Source organism: Delphinus delphis, chromosome 8, assembly GCF_949987515.2.
Source record: "Delphinus delphis chromosome 8, mDelDel1.2, whole genome shotgun sequence".
NCBI classification, from domain to species: Eukaryota; Metazoa; Chordata; class Mammalia; order Artiodactyla; family Delphinidae; genus Delphinus; species Delphinus delphis.
Genome location: NC_082690.1, coordinates 64,571,055 through 64,592,134, shown reverse-complemented (window position 1 = coordinate 64,592,134; position 21,080 = coordinate 64,571,055). Strand labels below are relative to the sequence as shown.

The window sequence follows — 21,080 nt, the reverse complement described above, 5'->3', positions numbered from 1 at the left end:
CTGTCCTCCGGTTCCTTAAGCTAGTATAACTATGGATTTTTATCCGAATTTTAGCCACCTCTCATGGCATAGACTGGGACCTGCCTAGCCAAAAGCCATGAAAAGGGGACATTTATCCAGTGTTGTTACCTTTTTCTAAGAGTTGACCCTCCATCTGCGTTCATAATCTGCCTGCTTTTCATTTATAGTACCTTCAGGTAGTTGTTTTTTATATTTTGTCCAGAGTTCATAGTTATCTGCCAGAGAGTTGGTCTCGCTGGAAGCAGAACTTCCATCAAACTAGATATAAATTATTCTGTTGACAAAGTCAGTTTTTGTTGTTTTTTGTGTGTTTTGTTTCAGTTTCACAGATATTTATATTATCCTCCCTATCTCCTCCAAGGGACCAGATATAAAAATGTCCTTAGCTCTTTTTTTCTTTAATATTTATTTAATTTATTTATTTGGTTGTGCAGGCCCTTAGTTGCAGCATGTGTGCTCCTTAGTTGTGGCTGGCAGGCTCCTTAGTTGCGGCATGCGAGCTCTTAGTTGCGGCATGCACGTGGGATCTAGTTCCCTGACCAGGGATCGAACCCAGGCCCTTAACCACTGCGCCACCAGGGAAGTCCGTTTTTTTTTTTTTTAACTTCAAATTTTATGTAAAACTCCTTTAGTGTATCCAAACTCTGATTACTGATAGGTTTAGAAATTGAAATATTCATTTTATTTGGTATATCTAACCCAAGATGTAGATATAACAGATGTGTCCCATAAACAGTTTCCCAGGAAATGATGGTTACTTTTATTGTGCTTGAATCTAAGCTAGCACTGTGATCTGGAGAAGCTTTGTGTGGTTCAACATAAACCAGGTTGAGATTTAACCATATTGGGTCTTTCTCAGGTAGCTGTTTGGGTACCTACCTTTTCATATCTGCTCTACCATTTAAAAACACAGATGTAATAAATTTAATATAAATGTACAACTTGGAGATCTTGTTGAACATTTTCTGATGACCTTACAGAGGACTTCAGACAGAAGTTTTGAGGATATTTTTTTTCTTTTTTAACTTGTTGACATGTATGTATGAAACAATCAACATAGGTGTCTCATGATAAGAAAGGAGAAAATAATGGTTTTAATTTGGGTCATCATCAACCTAGAAAGCAGTTATTTAGTAGTATGTGTATTTTATTTTAGATTGTATGAAAACCTGCCCATTTAGGTTAACCTTTAAGTGGTCAAAATATTTCTGCCCAAATTAGGATAAACATTTGGAGCTGTGGTTTTTAACTTTTTCGAGTCATGAGATCCTTTGAGATCTGATAGAAATTGTGTTCTCTCCCCAGAAAAATGCAAATGTCTTCATACAAAAATTTGTAAATTATTTCAGAGAGTTTAGGGGTTCCTTTGAAGCTTCTCAGCATAAGCATCCCTCATTCAGGGTTATTCAAATCAAGCTAGTACCAACAGGCTAATAGCAATACAAATACCAGTTTGTTTCTGGCCTGGCCAGAGCAGAACAAGTAAACAAAGAACCTATTAGAAGTCCTTATAAGGCATGCGGGCTTTAAAAAAAATCTGTCGTGATTTTATCTGAACTGTACTTTCCAGGGAGCAAATTCACAAAGACAGACTGATACCTAGTTGACTAATTTTTAAGTTGCCGTTAGAATTGGGCCTTAGTTTTGATATTCAAACCTGCTGACATTTGTGTTGGGCAAATAATTAGTTGTTGTTTCTAGGACAATAGGACAGTAGTTGTTGTGATGTCATATTCCTGATATTGTCTGAATTTCCAAAGGTCTAAATAATTGAGGATTTATGGGACCTGTGACACATGTGTAGGTTTCAGGAGGTGGGGCTATGTAGATGTTCCTGAGGCAATAAGTCTCCATTGCTTATTCTCAAAAAACTCAGCCCTCAGTAAATGATGAGAGATTGAATTGTTTTTTTTTTTTTTTTTTTAGATTGAATTGTTTTAACAAAAAGATTTTAGGTTTGTGATCTCCTTCCTCTATTACTTTCTGACACTTCATAGGGTGATTATAATGAACAACGATTATTCTCAGGGCCTTCATACCTCTTCTTTATACATCTTCTTTCCCCTTGCAGTGAAAAGACTATGTTCCTGCTACTGGTCCAGTCTAATACACAGAAGGACTTTTGTCTGAGATTGGCACTCTCTTCTGTGCCTTTACTCAGAACCTGACTCTTTAACAAGACTTCTTTACTCAGCTTGTTTAAAGAAGGAGCAGGAGGTAGAGAGGTAGTGGTGGGGACAGAGGATCTGAAGGCCAGTTCTCCCTGTGATTCATAGCTTCCCCCACCTCTTTGTCTACACTCCAGGTCAGCTCATCATGTTTACTTCTGGCTCCATTCTACATCTCACTGGTTGTTTAAAATTCTCCCCCTAAATAGTCCCCTGTTCCATCCTTTGAATGCTCTTCATGTCTTAGGGGGCACCTTGTAGCCATCTTAGGAAAACATCTTTCTCTAAAGGCTTCCATATAGGACATTGCTAACTGCTGTGATTCCTGTATATGTTCAAATATTTCGTGGTTTTTACTGAGGGGATTTTCTAGCCTACTAAGGAAGAAATGAGCAAACTGACAATTAAAAATAAAGAAGCTTAGGAGGAAGAAATAGTTATCTTCTCTCAGAACTGAATGCAGTTTAAAAATACATTCTGAGAATGTCAGACTGTAGACAAGATCTTATGTCAGCTGCTTGTTGTTTAATTACTTTCTACAGTGAGTGCAGGCTTGCCATGGGTGGCCTCTTTGCACTCTTTGCAGGTGTTAGTGAAAACTCTGAGACTAGCTCAATGTAGCTGTAGGGCTTTGTTGCTACTGGTATTACCAGCTGCCGGCTGATTTTGCCAATTTTATTTAGTGAAGATTATGAAATGTATTTTGAGAGATGAAATTTGCTAGAAAAGAGTTTCAGAAAAATCAATTTGGAAGAAGGGATTAGAAATTAGAGGAACTGAGTTGTGGAACTTGCTTTACTAACAGAAAGAAGGTTGGGTCAGAAGTTGAAAATTATGAATAAGTGGGCTTCTGATGATGATGGTGGACAAAACCTGAGATAAAATGGAAATGAAGGTTTTAATTGTTAAAAGCAATAACTCTCTGACTGGAATCATTATTAGTTTCTGGAACAGGTGCCTTAGAAGTAATATAATATAAACTCTGTTTTAAACTTTCAAGGTGCCTCTGGGATGATTTAGAGTGAAGGACTATCTGACTTTAGGTTCATCCCAGTCTTGTGTTGGTGAGGAGTGCATCTTCCTTAATAATCACTAGCCCCTTTGGGTTCTAAGCCAACTTATAAAAACTTTAGTTGGAACAGAATGTATTCTATCAACTAGAGCCTGTGAACAGGATCCTGTGCAAGTGTGCTCTGAATGGATAGACCACATAAGCTTGAGCCTCCCAGATAATAACCTTCCTGGGAAATTGTTATTTGTGTATGTTATTTTTCCTATACGTTTAATGGAAAGGTCTTTGAGGATGGGTGTTTCATCTGGTTCATCTCTATCCTCCACAGTACCTAAGGCCCTTGTATAACATGATTACTCAGTAAATAGATATAGAATTCAATTGAATTGTCCTTGATCATGCTTCCCACATATTTTTCCATGATGCCTACTAAATTTATTTGTTCAAAATATTTAGGTGCATTTAATTTGTTCCCTTCTCCCTAATCCCTTGGGAAAAGCAATATTTGGGTGGTATACTTTTAGAAAAAGCACTAGTGGCTTTATAGTAATTTAATACCTGTTGAGCTCTTCATCCCATTATACTATTTTGTAGTGTTTTTCAAACTGTGAATCGTGACCATTAGTAGGTCTGCAGTTAGCCTTTTTGGTTTTAATGATATAGAGTAGAAATTATGAGAACACATTCCATATAGTAAGGGTATTTTTTTGGTGAAATTTTTGTTTTAAGTAAATTTATATATATTAATATATATCATGTGTGTGTTTATTGCTTCATGATATAAACTTTGTTTCATACTGGGGTCATGGTCAAAAAAATTTGAATAACATTGCTTTATTGTAATACTATGTTATTTCATTTATCATATAGCATTATGCCAGTACATACAGGCTTCTAAAGCCAGGGATGGTGCCAGCTCTTTCATTTCAAGTACAACTGAAGGTAAAAACAAAACAAAATTGAGAACACCTAAAGCATTCTGGTGGCTCTTATATAAGTCTCTCCAGTGGCATTTTGTACCCTTTGACCTAACTTTCTTATGCCTTTTTCGACCAATAGATTTTTTCATATTTGTATCCCTCTAGGTGGTGGGTTCTTTGATTCTTCCTCTTTTCTCTTCAGTGTTCTTATTTCAGTATGCTCTAATGTTTTTAGGAGGGGGAAGGGGGAAACAAAGGAGAATTTCAGAAATTTCAAATGATTCTCAATTGACAAAATAGCTCATTGGATTTATCCTGAAATCTGCTTTCTTAATGTTCTTGAATTTTTTAATCCCCTTTGTATTTTTTCAGAGATCATAGAAATGCATACTTTATTTTGAATTTAAAATAATTTATGCTTTTATGATGTTATTAGTTGACTTTAAGCAAAGGAAATGTAGCTTTTAGGGAAAAAAAAATGATGGATATAATCCTTCATCTTTCCTTGTGCTTTCTCCCCTCTCCTCCCAAGAAGATTGTAGTAATGATTTCATTTTAAAGAAAAGCCAGGGTAGCTAACAGTGTCCAGTATTAACCGTGCTAAACTTTTCCAGCTTCTTACTGATCTAATAACTATAATACCTTTCCTGTTCTTAAATGGTTGGCATACTAACCCTTTTGCCTTCATTTCTGTACCTTGCTGGACTACCAAGCTCAGATATTCATAACCTGTGGTTTCAGGGGACTTTGTGGAGATGACTTGCTTCATTCTTTTTCTTGCAGGAGAAAATTTTGAGCAGACACCATTGAGACGAACATTCAAGTCTAAGGTCCTTGCACGATATCCTGAGAATGTGGACTGGAATCCCTTTGACCAAGATGCAGTGGGAATGGTTAGTATTTGTTAGCTATAAGTGTCAGATAATTTACAGAGTAATTCACAGTAGGATTGTGAGTTCAGACTATGGTAGCAGTGGTTCCACCAAGTATCAGTAACTTCTTACATGCATATTGTTTGTGATTCTGCATTTTGATCACTATATCAAATATTTGGAATATATCAGATATACCAAAAGTCACAAGGTGCTTCTGTTGAGTCAGACAAATACATAGTATTGGGTCAGTGAACTTTTTTTGTGAGATTGAGCTATTGGTTGCATATAGCATTGATTTTACACAATAAGTGAGGTTTAAAGCAGTTTTCATCTGTATTGTATATATCTGAGTAATATGATAGAAATGAGTGTTTTTGTTCTATTATAATTTTAGATAGGGCAGCATTTTAAATTTGTAGATGAATACTACCATGAATAAGCTAACGTTTGTTGAGTATTCACTTTGTGCTAGGCACTGTGATAAGTATTATACATGAATTAACTCATTTAATCCTCACAATACCCCTTATGTAGATAATATTAAGTAAACACACACAGACACAGACACATATTTTATGGGTGAGGAAACTAAGATCCAGAGAGGTTAAGTAATGTGTTCAAGGTCATAATGGCTAAGGAGCAGTTGAGCAAGCTTAAATACCATAGTCTGTTTCCAGAACTCTGCTCTTAACCATATCTTTGTACTGCCTCTGTTACTTTTTAATAGCTTTTTGAGGATGATCTTGTTTGATGCATGCAATAACCCTGTGAAGTATGCAGAGTAAACTGTATTATCTTCATTGCAGAGTAAACTGTATTATCTTCATTTCACAGGGGAGGAAACTGAATTGTAGAGAGCCTCAAGTTTTTTGACTCCTAGTCCAGTGCTTATTTCCTTTTAACATACTATATTCTAGAAACACTTAGGCTTTGAGAAGTCAAGTTCAAGGGTAATGGATATACCATAATATAGCTCCTTGTACTTGTTAACCCAGGCTCCTCTTAGTTCCTTAGCCAGGTTTGTGGAAAAGTGGAAAATGGAAACTGATTGATTCAGGTCAGTTAGATTAGCTACCCAAGTTTCTTTATATAACCCATCTGAGTTAAAGTGAAAAAAGTGCATCTTTATCCTAATTATGTCATCTCCTTGCATTACATGAAATGAACACCCTTTTTTTTTTTCTATGAAAAGAGAAGATTTTATTGATGACAGAATCTTGTGAGCTGATAGAATCTAAAACTTTGTTTATTTTTAGGTATGAAGTTGCATCTGTCTGGTTTTTAGATATATTTCTAGCATCATCTCCTAATACATGCTGTCATGCTTAACCACCTACCTAAATTCTCCAAGTTTTCTTTTACCTCCTTTGTGCATTTTCTTCATGCCCCCGAAATACCCTTCTTTCTCTTATCTACCTGATGAATCCTAGCATAAGCTCATCTCTGAAGCCTTTTCTGATGAAGGCTGAGACTGAGTTGTTTGTTCTTTGTTCCTCTAGCACTTTGTGTATATTTCTGTATAGCCTTGATAAATGCATTATAATTTTAGTTACTTGTGTGTCTTAGAATGGGAGGTCTTTAGGGCAGATATTTTGCTGTGTTGGTCTTATATCCCAGGCACCCAGCACAGTAGGTGCTCTTTAAGTAAATAAGTAGTGATGGTGTTCTGAGAAGAGGATAAGCAGTGAGTGTTCTCACCAGTTGTTTCCTTGTGTCTTTTGCAGCTATGCATGCCCAAAGGGCTGGCATTCAAGACCCAGGCTGATCCCAGGGAGCCTCAGTTCCATGCCTTTATTATCACAAGGGAGGATGGCTCTCGGACATTTGGGTTTTCCCTCACTTTTTATGAGGAGGTGACTAGCAAGCAGATCTGCAGTGCAATGCAGACCCTCTACCACATGCATAATGCTGAGTATGATGTCCTCCATGCTCCCCTTGCTTATGGCCGAGACCACAGTGACATGGAGGATGGTGAAGGCACTCCTGGGACCAAGCTGCAGCGCTTCAACTCCTACGACATTAGCCGGGATACGCTCTACGTCTCTAAGTGCATTTGCCTCATCACGCCCATGTCCTTCATGAAAGCATGTCGGAGTGTGCTGGAACAACTTCACCAGGCAGTCACTTCACCTCAGCCCCCTCCACTGCCCCTAGAGAGCTACATATACAATGTACTCTACGAGGTGCCACTCCCACCTCCTGGCCGGTCCTTGAAGTTTTCTGGGGTCTATGGGCCAATTGTCTGCCAGAGACCAAGTACCAATGAGCTTCCCTTATTCGACTTTCCTGTCAAAGAGGTCTTTGAACTGCTTGGGGTGGAGAATGTGTTTCAACTTTTTACTTGTGCCCTTCTGGAGTTTCAAATCCTGCTCTACTCACAGCGTAAGTCAGTGCTTGCTAGAGCTCTCTCCCTTCATAGGGCCTCTCTTCTTTCCATATCAGATACAGTAGGGCTGACTGTAAAGGACAAGGGCTGTTACAGTTTGAGCAAAACTCAGATCTTTTGCAGGTAGGTGCTGGATGGCAAATTAATGGAACATGAGAGGTCTACCATTTCTAATTGGCTATCATCGTGGCCTTTTGCTGGGCACTCCAGTCTGGGAGGGGAACCCTGCCTCCTGACGTCTGATAGATGCTGAAAAGAGGAGGCAGGAGTTGATGGTCATGGGAAATTGACTTTCCATCAGTTTTGTTCTATCACTCTGCAGAGTTATTTCTGCCCCTTCCTCAGCCTGACAATAACGATGATCCTTCCTATATTTGAGAAAATATATTTGAGAAAATGAGGATGTGTTGCTTTTTTCTGTTGTTTGTTTGTTATAACTGAATTGTTTTTATAAATGAGAGGTTAAGTGATGGTGAGCAGGAGATTTGGACAAAACAGTAAAATAGAGCAGAAGGAAACAAATGTTTATTAAAGGAGCCAGATAAGTAACATAAAATTCATTCATTCAGTACATGTTTATTCAGAATCTGCTGTGTGCCAGGAGTTATTCTAGGGGCTAGAGATTCAGGGTGGACAAAATAGATAAAAATCCCTGCTATAATAGAACTTATATTTCAGTGGGGAAAGAGAGGTGATTTTTTTTTTTTTTTTGGCCTCATGGCTTGCGGGATCTTAGTTCCCCGAGCAAGGATTGAACCTGGGCCCTGGCAGTGAAAGCGCCGAGTCTTAACCACTGGACTGCCAGGGAATTTCCCCCCCCAACCTTTTTTTTTTTTTGAGAGGTGATTAAATAAATAAATAAAATATGTAGTATGTAAGGTGGTAATAAGGTCTGTGGAGAAAAATAAAACAGGAAGGAAGATAGTATTGGGGGAAGGGAAATTCCAATATTTAATAGAGTGATTATGTTAGGCCTCTGTGAGCAACTCATGTTAATGTCTAGGAAAAGTATTCCAGGCAAAGGGCACAGGAAGTAGAAAGGTTCTGAGACAAAAATGTGATTGGTATGTTCAAGAACATTGAGGAAGCCTGGTAGATATCATGGTGTGAGAGAGCAGGAGTGTAGTAGCAGATAGTGTTAGAGACTTAACAGGAGGCCAAATTGTACAGAGTCCTGTAGGCCATTGTAAGGACTTTGTTGCTCTGAGATGCTTAGTCATTGGAGGTTTTAAGAGTTTTGACTTTTTGTTTTGAAATAATTCCCAGCTTATAGAAGAGTTGTAAGAAATGTTCAAAGAACTCTTGTACACTCTCCCACAATACACCAGTTATTAACATTTAGCCACATTTGTTTTATCATTCCCACTGTATCTCTGTGTGTGTGTGAACATAACTGAACCATTGAGAGTCATTGTAGACTCCATGTTCCTTGACTCCTCAATACTTCAGCTTTTATTTCATAAGAACAAGAACATATTTTTTACATAACCATAGTATGATTAATAAATTTAGGAAATCTAACATTGATAAAATAACAATACTGTATTCAGGTTTTACCATTGTCCAATAATGTCTGTTATGATAAATTTTTAAAAATTGAGGTATGGTTGATACACAATATTATATGTTTCAGGTGTGCAACATAGTGATTCACAATTTTTAAAGGTTATATTCCATTTATAATTATTATAAAATATTGGCTGCCCTGTGTTGTACAGTAAATCCTCGTAGCTTATTTATTTATTTTAAATTTATTTATATGGCTGTGTCGGGTCTTCATTGTTGCGCGCGGGCTTTCTCTGGTTGCGGCAAGCAGGGGCTACTCTTCGTTGTGGTGCGCGGACCTCTCACTGTGGTGGCTTCTCTCGCTGCAGAGCACAGGCTCCCGGCACACGGGCTTCAGCAACCATGGCCTGCGGGCTCCAGAGCGCAGGCCTAGCAGTTGTGGCGCACGGGCCCAGCCGCTCCGCGGCATGTGGGATCCTCCTGGACCAGGGCCCGAACCCGTGTCCCCTGCACTGGCAGGCAGATTCCCAACCACTGTGCCACCAGGGAAGTCCCCCTTGTAGCATATTTTATACATAATAGTTTTTGCCTCTTAATCCTCTACTCCCCTATATTGCCTCTCCCCCTCTTCCTTCTCCCCTCTGGTAACCACTTGTTTCTTCTCTATATCTGTGAGTCTCTTCCTTTTTTTAAATAATCTCTAGTTTGTTTTATTTTTTAGATTTCACATAAAAGTGAATGATAATTTTTTAAAAAAATTCCTGGTCCAGGATTTAGTCCAGTAACATGCATTGCTTTTAGTAGTAAATTCCTCATGTCTTTAATGACTGACATTTTTGAAGAGTACAGGCAAGGTATTTTGTAGAATGTCCCTCAATTTCAGTTTGTCTGATGTTTCCTCATGACTAGATTCAGGTTATAAATTTTTGGCTGCAATATCACAGAAGTGATGTTGTGGTTCTCTCAGTGCATTGTATCTAGAGGCACATAATGTCTGTTTATCATCATAGGAGGCACATGGTGTTCATTTGTCCCATTTTTGGTAATGTTAATTTGATCACTTGGTTAAGACGATGTCTGCTGAGCTTCTTAACTGGAAAGTTATCATTTTTCCCTTTGTAATTAAGAAGTAATTTGTGGGAGAAACCCTGTAAATATACTGTTTCTCTTCAAAATTTTGCCTAATAGCTTTAACATCCATTGATGATTCTAGTCTGAACCAGTTACCAGGATGGTTGCATTTTACTGTGAGGAAGAACATTTCATTCTCCCTTGTTTGTTTATTATCGTATGGACTCACAGATTTTTATTTTATTCAGTAGGTTATATAGGCCATTACTATGATTAATTATTTTGATGGTCAGATGTCCCAGATTTGGTCCATGGGCAGAGTCTGAATAATGTTAGTTAGGAGGCCATTTTAACAATCTAAGTGAGAGATTATGTTGTCTCTGACTAGGGAGGTAACAGCGAAGTGGTATGATATGGTTGGATTCTGAAGGTGAAGTAATGGAGACTATGTTGAATTGAAGAGCATGTACCCCATCTAAAGTGGACAGCCACTAGTTAGCTCCAATTAATTCCTTGTGGAAATGCTGGCCTAATGTTACTAGGTCTTCCAATTTTTCATGAGGACCCAGATTTTTTTTTTTTTTTTTCTGTACGCGGGCCTCTCACTGTTGTGGCCTCCCCCATTGTGGAGTACAGGCTCCGGACGTGCAGGCTCAGCGGCCATGGCTCACGGGCCCAGCTGCTCCGCGGCATGTGGGATCTTCCCGGACCGGGGCACGAACCTTCGTCCCCTGCATCGGCAGGCGGACTCTCAACCACTGCGCCACCAGGGAAGCCCATGAGGACCCAGATTTTTTACATGAAATTTTTGATTTTTAAACGTTGGTAACAACGTTCTTGTTGAACACTGCAGACTGAACAAAAGCGTCTGTTGACTAAAATGTGATTCCTGAGGTTTTACTTTGCAACTTGTTTAAAATAATGATGTTTCAGATTTGTGTCTCTGAGTGAAGTATAGAGTTGTACAATTCTTGTTGCTTTTTTAGTTACTGTTTCTTGACTGGAGCTGGGCGAAACAGTTGACCCTTGAACAACATGGGTTTGAACTGCACGGATCTACTTATATGTGGATCTTTTTCAATAAATATGTACTATAGGACTACATGATCCATGGTTAGTTGAATCCTTGGATGTGGAACCGTGGATACAGAGGGCCGCCTGTAAAGTTATATGCGGGTTTTCAACTGTGTGGGTGGTAGGCACCCCTAACCCCCCTGTTGTTCAAAGGTCAACTGTACTTTGAAACAGAGACTTGGTTGAGTAGTGAAGACTGTCTGGTTTAGACCAGAACAGAGGAGAAACCAAACCAGATAGGGTATTAAAATGTGCAGTGACATTTTAATACCTATGATGCAGTTGGGGATGTTTAAAGGTGAGAAAAGGAGGATTAAAACCAGAAATATGGTAGGTAACATTTTTTCCTTCAGTGCTCCTTCTTATATTTCCCAGAATATGGGTTATTGTATACATAATGATTTTAAGAGATTTGAAGGCAGTTAAGAAGGTGTGTGTGTAGAATCAAATTGAACTCAGGACCTAAAAGTCATGCTTAGCACAGTTAAAAAAAACTTTTTCCGAAAACTTCCTGGGCATTGCTGAGCATGGCTGAGGCTAAAATGCAGTGGATTGCCTTTTATTGGATGTAGATTGTGTTCTCTATTGTTAATAGAGTACTTGAAACAGTTCAGGTTGGTTTTCTTGAAGTAATTTTTATTTATGATTCAGAGGACTCATGTGGATGGAAATCTCTCTGGCCCTCGAAAAACATGCCATCAGCACTCAGAGTTGGTGTTGCCCACTACATGTCCTGCCTTCTGAATAGAAAAGAGGTGTTATTTAGGGAAAATCTTTTTTTTTAAGATATGTGTAGATCATTTTATTTACTACTGGATAATATTTGTTCTTTGGTCCCTATAGAGAGAGTTTTTCTTTAATAGCATATATTTTAGTGGTTGTTTTAAAATTATACAGAGAGCAGAAGTTCTTTATCTGAAGTGATTTAGTAGCGTAGTGAATTCGATAATTGAAAAAGTCACGTAAGTTTGGGAATCCTAAAAGGATATATACATCCCTTAAACATTTTAATTTAAACCATATGACTGTATAATCACCAATCTTTTGATGAAGTGTCTGTGCATTTTCTTTGATTATGGATCCACTAATCAGGGGTCTGCATTGTTTCTCTTGCATAAATCTCACCCATAATTCATTCACTGAGTTTTCCAGTTTTTAAAGTGGAGCGAGAACTTTTTAAGGACCTTGCAAAAGAACCATAGTAGATGCTAGTTTTCCCAAGATTTTTGCACTTAAGTGATATGCCTAATTCAATTGCTGTATTTTTAGTGACTTTGCTTTGCTGAGTCTTTTTAAAGCATTTAATTTTGTTTTCAGAGAAACAGTTCTTTTTTTTTGTCCTCATATCTTACCATTTATTTACATAATATTTGTTTAAATTATACAACCCAGTAATAAGTTCAACTAGTGCAGACAAGCTTGGAAACAAATGCATAATTAGTATTTTTAATTAATTTTTAATTGAAGTATAGTTGATGTACAATAGTATATAAGTTACAGGTGTACAATATAGTGACTCACAATTTTTAAAGGTTATACCCCATTTAAACATATTATAAAATATTGGCTATATTCCCCATGTTGTACAGTGTATCCTTGTAGCTTATTTTATACATAACCTTGCATTAGTTTTTTTGTTTTTTTTGCAAAAGTAATGCAAACTCAAGGCATGCAATCAAAACAATTTTAAAGGGAATAAAATGAAATCTCCTTCCTCTCTCCTTCCTGTGGTAGCCGGAGATCAAGTTTCTTGTGCATCCCTAATGAAATAATAGTTTTTTAAAACAAATAAATAATGTGTGGACAAACAGTGCAGAGAGAATTGAATGTTTCCCTTATGTTTTTTTTTTTTGGCTGTGCGGGCTTTCTCTAGTTGTGGTGAGCAGAGGCTACTCTTCGTTGCGATGTGTGGGCCTCTCATTGCGGTGGCTTCTCTCGTTGCGGAGCACGGGCTCTAGGCATGCGGGCTTCAGTAGTTGTGGCGCACGGGCTTAGTTGCTCCGCGGCATGTGGGGTCTTCCCAGACCAGGGATCGAACCCATGTCCCCTGCATTGGCAGGCGGATTCTTAACCACTGCGCTACCAGGGAAGTCCCTGTTTCCCTTTCTTTTTGATCTAAAATCCTACCCTTGTGAAATAATCTCTTGATTTTTTTTTCATGCCCTCCTCCTAAATACTTTTATATAATGCACTATTTTTAATGTTGTGTTGCACATGTATTAATTATAATATTCTTTAAATTATATACATTTTGATATACATATGGTGTATTAAAGTAAAACTTGGAAAAAAAGCATTTCAGTCATATGGTAGAAATTTAAAATATTACAAAAGGGTGTATGTACAGTGATGTGTTAAGACTTATCACTGTTTCCTGTTTCCTTGCATATACAGCATGTATACCTTTTAAAAACAACACAGATGGGAGCATACTAATCATTGTTTTATACCTTCTTTCATTTAACAGTTTATCTTGGAGATATCAGGACATAGATTAGGTTGTTTCCTAAGAACAAAGATTGCATGAGAAACATCCTTGTTCATACAATTTTCACAGAAGTGTGAGTATGCAAGGACAGGTTCTAATTCAATTTCTGATTTGCAGGAACTTCCCTGTAGTTTGTTTTAGGAGTGAACTTATCTGTAAAGTGATCCCAAGTCTAATGTCTTTCTCTGCACAGAGAGAAGTCATAAGAATGTGCTGATTATTCTCTCTTCACCACTCAGAAGTGGTTGTAATCCCAGTATGCTTTGCGTTATCTCCTTTTGTTCAAAGTAATTGCTCATTACAGCATTATGGGAGCTGTGAGAAAACCCAGAGAGTTGCCTCGAGCTGAAGTGTTTCCAGTTGATTTTGATTGGCTAAAACTCTTTGGATGCAGATGACCTTCATCTGTTTCCTATTTATTAGTTTCACCTTCTTGGAATGATGAGCACAGAGACAGGCAATGGCAAAGGAGGTACTGATTTTATCGTTTGTACTGGTGTATAGAAATGGATTTTGTGCTGTTGCTTACAGCTCTGGGAGGTCAGCATCCTAGTGTGGGTACCACGGGTTGATGGATCCCGGAGGCATGGTTTATTAGGCTATCCTTCAAGATGAGTTGTTGCTTTTTTAAAATACAAAAATGTAGGGAAAACGAAGTCCACAACTCAGACCAGAGAGGCCATAAAATTCCAAGTTTCTAGTATCTGTAAAACCAAACCGTATAAATGGAAAGCAGTTTAGCCTTGAAAGAGGAGATGATTTCTCATCCCCTAAAGTGTTTTGTTTCTAAGAATAGCACACTTTCAAGTGCATCACAGGGAATTCTTCAGGGATTTCAATCTGAGGCGAATAAGGTTACCCACTCTAGCAGAAATAAGTGGGCCGAGTTTCAGATACTGGATTAGACTCATCCTGAAGAGTAGGGAAAAACCAGAACTAGATGTCTGTGCTATTGAAAAGCCTGCTTTTATGGAGCAGAGGAAGCCCCTTCCTTCAGACTTCAGCATGCCCTGTTTCATGATTAGAGAGTAGATAGATGTTCCCTGACACTGTAACTAGGTACACTATAAGGAGCAGTCCAGTGTCCAGGAAGCCTCATGAGGAAGGCATTTCAGGGACTCCTTTACTCAGTGTCTGTTGGACCCCTATGAGATGTTCTTGTCTCTGAGCAGACCTGTCAGGAATGCCAGCCACGTAAAGGAGTAGCACCTGCTTTATTGACTTTCGGTAAAAGAAGCAGCTTTTTGGTTTTCACATGATTGGAAAGGCCTTGCTCCTTCCTGCCTTTTTAAAAAAAAACCCAGAAATGGTGTGTGTCTATATGTGTGTGTACACTGAAACGGGGGGAGAAATTATTCAGTGTAATATTTATTCAAAATGTGTGTTTAAGTGCCAGTGTTGGGACACAGTAAGACTGGACCTTCAGCTTTAAGTATCTCTTGGAGGTTTTCTCCCACACCTTTACATTCTTTTGATCATCTTAAGTTTGAATTTTAAAGTATATTCTTATCATCTCTGAGATTCTCAAGATTATTGCTCTTAGTAGATTATTTACAGGCATTCATATCTAGAAAAGAGAGGTGAAAGATACAAAAACTGAGGCCTCGCCTAGAGAACCATTAGAATTCTTCTTAATAATAATTGTTAGAATAATCATAGAGCAGGAAGATTTCAACAGAAAGATAACAAGCAAAGTTGTACAGGTGCCCATGGAACTGAGCTATCTCAGAAGAGGCTGAAGATAGAACTTGCAGTGGCCTAAATTTTGTTCCTCAGTTGTTGCTTACTCTCACGTTGGAGTAAATACTTTTTCTGAAAGGCTATATAGATTATCTATTTAATCCTTGAAAGAGTTTCTATTTTTTTAATTGTTTTTTGTAATTTGGGAAATATTTTTGTTGTTGCTTCAATTGGGAGAGGGTCCTCACCAAATAGTCTTTAATATGGGAATGTGCTTTGTGGGGCACAGTGAAAAATGAGATCGACTTTCTTCTTGAACTCTTATCAGTCTGTTCCTGATTTTAGTGAATAGAAAAAGCTTGCGCTCTTTTCTCCTTCTGCTAAATCAGTTGTATTTTTTTAAAAATCATTATTGATGACCAAATCTCTGAGCTCAGTTTTACCCACTGATTGTTTTACATCACTTACCTATTATCTATCAAATGCCTTAGCTTTCCCCGAAGAAGCGTGAGGCACTTCCTTAGAGTGTACTCAAAATGTTTGAGATGATGAAGTTTTAGTCATCAATTTTTATTTATTTCCATTACTAGTTAAAAAAAAAACTATTTCCAGGTCATGCTTAGCCAGGAGCAAGGTGGTAAGCTGCTCCAAAGTTTTACTGGTGAGCACAAAGGCTGCTTTGCTAAAACCTAGTTGATATATATCAGCTTCTGCTCACTTCCTACTCATTCTTCTTCATTCTCTGGAAAGCTTTTTGTTATTTATTACTCATTTATGAACCAAGCTGGGATTTGCTTAAATGGTGGGCTGAGTTTTTAGTGCATAAAACTGTTTAGCTCCTGTGAAAACTCATTTGAAATCAGCCATTCCAGGAGGATATTACTCATATGATTTTAAAATTGATGTTCCTACTTTGTCTTTAAGTGTCTGAAGCCATCATACCATTTGTAAATAGTAATGTGTTAAATCTCAATCTATTGTATTGGCTTTGCTGATGTATTTTTTACTCATTTTAAAAATAAAACAAGTCTAGAAATTGCATTCTGAAGAAAAGCTAAGCTTTGAGCACAAGCTTCTCTTCCAAGATATGCTCTCTGACCTAGAATAAGAGTTTTGAGTAATGAAAGTCAATCTTCTGGGTCTTTCAGGTTCTAGGGGAGCTTTTTATCAAAGTGTTAAAATGACACTTTCATGCTGTTACCATTCAAGAAAGGTTGCCAGGTGGAAGGCAGACTTGGCTAGTGTGGAAAACCAGCCTCTGCATGCTTGAAGGTTCTTTGGGCTTGATCTTGAAGGCAAAGTTCACATCAGCTCCTTGTAGAATGCAGACATGTGAGTGGTAAATGAGGTGTTTTGACATTCATGCTGAACAGAGACTAGACCACTGTTCCTTTTCTTTTTCTTCCACTTCCCCATTCTCCTTCTACTGAAGAGAATCTACTTAACATTCTGGTTTAGTATTCGGAGCAAGGTACTATTTATGATACCTATTGTATTTCTTTTTTTCTAAATTGTATTTCTATATTAAACTTTATTACTAGCATGGACCTGTGTGTGTGGGGGTATACTTCAGCTTGTGGTCCATTGAGGTCTCTGGGTTGTCTCTCTGATACCCACAAGGGAATCATACTCTGAGCATACCCTTGCTGAAGTTTATCCTGTGCCTTTCTAAATGTGAAATTGTGTTGAAGATTTTAACTTACTATTTGAGAAGCAAGTACCTTGTTTTTGACTGGTTTTGTGTGTGTTTTGTTTTTGACCTAGATTACCAGAGACTGATGACTGTGGCGGAGACAATTACAGCTCTCATGTTTCCTTTCCAGTGGCAGCATGTCTATGTTCCTATTCTCCCAGCTTCTCTCCTACATTTCTTAGATGCTCCTGTGCCATACCTGATGGGCTTGCATTCCAATGGCCTGGATGACCGGTCAAAACTGGAGCTGCCTCAAGAGGTAAGAAAAACGTGGAGCTTGGGTGCTGGTGCCTGTGGCCCTGATACAGGATTTGGGAGAGAAGGGCTTTGGGATGAGCCCAGGGTGGTATCACCAAGTTTATTTTCTTTTATTTTGGGGAACACAAACAACTTTCCAGGAAAAAAGTAAAAACAATGAACATTTAGCTCAATTTATATAATTCCAGAAACACCTGTTTCCTCTATCACCTGACATACTTTTATAATAATCTCTGTTTATACTATTGTGAACTGCCTTTTTCAAACATGATATTTTACATATTTTTAAGAAAATCGTTTATTATGTAAAAGTTTAAACTTACACAGAAGAGTAGCATAGTGAATTTCAGTGGTTTCAATACTTAGCTTTAACAGTTATCATACATTTAAATTGTATTTTACTTCTGTACTTTCTACCCCCTATTTTTTAAAGAAATTCCACATAATATAGTTTTATAACTGCTTTAGTAGCCAGACATGTATTAATAAATCAGTGGTTTTGTTTTATAGGCCACAGTTACTCTGTAAAAGTTGACCTGATCATAGTGATTCTTGTAGTACTGAATGTAGCTTTGAAAACTTTCCTTGCTCAAGATAAGGAAGGCCTTGAGAGAATGCTTCTCCTCCCTTGCTGTGAGGATGGCCTGCTCCTCTTTCCTGTTGTTTCAAATACTAAAATAATTGATTAAAAAAATATATTTGTTTATTTACTACTCCATTCTAAAATAGATTTAAAGCATCATCAGAAATAAGATTGTCTTGGTTTTTATTTTCCTAGAATTACCAAGAGGACTGGTCTACCTCTTTTGGTCATTTTGTGGCTTGTATGAAACTAGCTGGGGGAAGGCCTTTCCTACTCTGAATTTCGTAGTCAACAGCAAGGCCTGGGAAGAAGACTTTGGACTATGCACACACTGGTATCAACATGACTCTGTCTCATCCTTCCACCAATGATTTTTGGGGGGAAGATTTTTATGTATAGCTGAGGAATATGAGTAAGAGGACCTCCAAAGAAGAGACCGTTCTCATAGAATTGGATCTAAGCAGCATTCACATTGTTGGGCATGTCTGGGCAGCCATCTTGATGAACATGCCTGATAATGAGATCATACCCATAATGTTTAAGCTATAGTCAATTGCATCTCTTTTTCTCTCTCCTTTGGTTTTATTTTTATTTATTTATTTGTTTGGCTGCGTTGGGTCTTAGTTGTGGTGCGTGGGCTCAGTAGTTGCAACACGTGGGCTTTCTAGTTGTGGCGCACGGGCTCTAGAGCGTATGGGCTCAGTAGTTGCAGCGCGTGGGCTTAGTTGCCCCGCAGCATGTAGGATCTTAGTTCCCTGACCAGGGATCGAACCCACGTCCCTTGCATTGGAAGGTGGATTCTTTTGTTCTTTTTTAAATTTATTTATTTAATTTATTTATTTTTGGCTGCATTGTGTCCTCGTTGCTGCGCGCAGGCTCCCCCCAGCTGTGGCGAGCAGGGGCCACCTCTCGCCATGGTACGCGGTCTTCCCATTGTGGTGGCTTCTCCTGTTGCGAAGCACGGGCTCTAGGTGCGCGGGCGTCAGTAGTTGTGGCACATGGGCTCAGTAGTTGTGGCTCGTGAGCTCTAGAGCACAGGCTCAGTAGCTGTTGTGCACGGGCTTAGTTGCTCTGCAGCATGTGGGATCTTCCCGGACCAGGGCTCGAACCCGTGTCCCTTGCATTGGCAGGTGGATTCTTAACCACTGGACCACCAAGGAAGTCCCTTGCCTTTTGTTGTAGAATCATAATGTCTTCCTTGTAGTTTTTTCCGTTTCTGCCTCCTTTGAATCTATAGAGCTTTGTGCTATTTGGGGTGGGACAACATTAATTAAGGAAGAAAAGATCTAAATAATGTCAACGAAAAAAAATGCAGGAGGCTGCAAAAAGAACAGAGTTTATTTGGGGACTTAAGAATTGCAATTGGGGAGACACAGATTCAGTTAACCCTGAAAGAGTATTCCGAGGAAGAGAAAGAGTCAGGGGCTTATAAAGACAAAAACCACGAGGTTGTTAAAAGTTGCCCTGGTGAGAGTTGTGATCGACTCTGATGCGAGTCAAATTATTTGTCCTTAAGAAATCACAGGTTATTTTAGGGTAGGGGTCTTGTTAGTATATAGACTGTCATGAATTGTTTTAGGGTAAGGGTCTGATTAGTATCTTGAGTTTCTGGCAGGTGTTCTGGTGTTCTGTTCTTCATCAGGTCAAAAGGTCAGCTTCCATCCAGGCTGAGTCATGCAAACATCGTACTTCCTTAATGGCTTCCCGGCTCCAATTTAGAGATATCTCTTAGAAATACTGACTCCATTTTGACTTTCCTTTCACAATGATGGAGAAAACCATTGAGTTTTGGGGTACTGGGTTTTTATATTTATTTGTCTACTGATAAATATGCATAAAGAGTAGATATCAAAGATTAGAGAGTGGGGAGCTTTTTGTTGTTGCTTTAAATGACTGCATATTTAATATTGACACCTCCTTCTGGTAAACATAATTATCATTTTGTAAAAGTCAAAATAAGAATAACAGTGAAAATGTTCATTGCAGCTCTATTGACAATAGTCTGGACATGGAAGCAACCTAAGTGTCCATCGACAGATGAATGGATAAAGAAGATGTGGCACATATACACAATGGAATATTACTCAGCAATAAAAAGAAATGAAATTGAGATATTTGTAGTGAGGTGGATGGACCTAGAGTCTGTCATACAGAGTGAAGTCAGTCAGAAAGAGAAAAACAAATACCGTATGCTAACAGATATATATGGAATCTAAAAAACAACCAAAAAAATGTCATGAAGAACCTAGGGGCAAGACGGGAATAAAGACACAGACCTAGTAGAGAATGGACTTGAGGATATGGGGAGGGGGAAGGGTAAGCTGGGACGAAGTGAGAGAGTGGCATGGACATATATATACTACCAAATTTAAAATAGATAGCTAGTGGGAAGCAGCCACATAGCACAGGGAGATCAGCTCGGTACATTATGATCACCTAGAGGGGTGGGATAGGGAGGGTGGGAGGGAGGTAGACGCAAGAGGGAAGAGATATGGGGATATATGTATATGTATAACTGATTCACTTTGTTATAAAGCAGAAACCATCACACCATTGTAAAGCAATTATACTCCAATATAGATGTTAAAAAAAAAAAGAAAGAATAACAGTAGAAAATGATTGAAGGTAGAAAGCTGAAGAGGCATGCATAATGTGATAAATAGGTCACTAGGCCAGAAGCCAGATTTCTGTTTTATTTTCATCTTTGGCATCAGCTTGCTGTATACTTGGGGCAAGTTCTATTTCCTGTAGGCTCTCTCAGCATTATTTTGTGTGTGCTTCATGTATGTGGGTGTGTGAAGAGGCTTCTGGGAGACCAGCAGTTTTCTTAACAGGACTGAGAAACTGTGGGTTGTTTGAGAAACCCAAAATTTCACTGTTCTGGGATATTGGATTCTCTACTTTTGCAGCCTCCGCCATTGCTGCATCTTTTGTACTCTGCTTCTCCTTGTGGTCTGCTTGAGAAGGAGTGGTGACAGTGGGATTGTAGAATACCTTTGTGTATTTCATAAGCAGTTCTAGGGTTTCAGAGTCCCACTTCATCCAGCCTGTTCCTCTGAAGTTCACGTATTTGTGCAGACAGTTACGTAGCTGGATATTTTCTAACTTGATTTTTAGCAGATAACCTCTGGGATATCTGAGTCTGTGCAGTCCCCATGGAAAACTTTAGGCTGGTGAGAAAAGACTGGCTTTTTCAAGGAGTAAAGCACCATGAAACGTACACATAATGAATGGAGCGTGATAATATCTCTGAAAGACAGCTTTGGAATATCTCAGAAATGATACATTTATAGTTAAAAATTCTAACAACGCACAAAAGTATAATGTAAAAATTACCTCAGATTT

General features: G+C 38.5%; 1 protein-coding gene across 4 annotated transcripts in view; it reads left to right on the top strand.

The window, feature by feature from the left end:
- The window catches only part of DENND5A (DENN domain containing 5A), a 108,712-nt gene that overhangs the window by 36,134 nt on the left and 51,498 nt on the right, over positions 1-21,080 (top strand). For 3 of the 4 annotated variants that reach the window (XM_069540944.1, XM_060018464.1, XM_060018465.1), the window contains exons 2-5: positions 4,072-4,143; positions 4,905-5,014; positions 6,721-7,378; positions 16,966-17,153. In XM_069540944.1, the coding sequence (XP_069397045.1) occupies positions 4,072-4,143; positions 4,905-5,014; positions 6,721-7,378; positions 16,966-17,153 (1,028 nt within the window). The remainder of the gene's footprint in view (positions 1-4,071; positions 4,144-4,904; positions 5,015-6,720; positions 7,379-16,965; positions 17,154-21,080) is intronic. The other variant, XM_060018467.1, reaches the window with a different exon arrangement.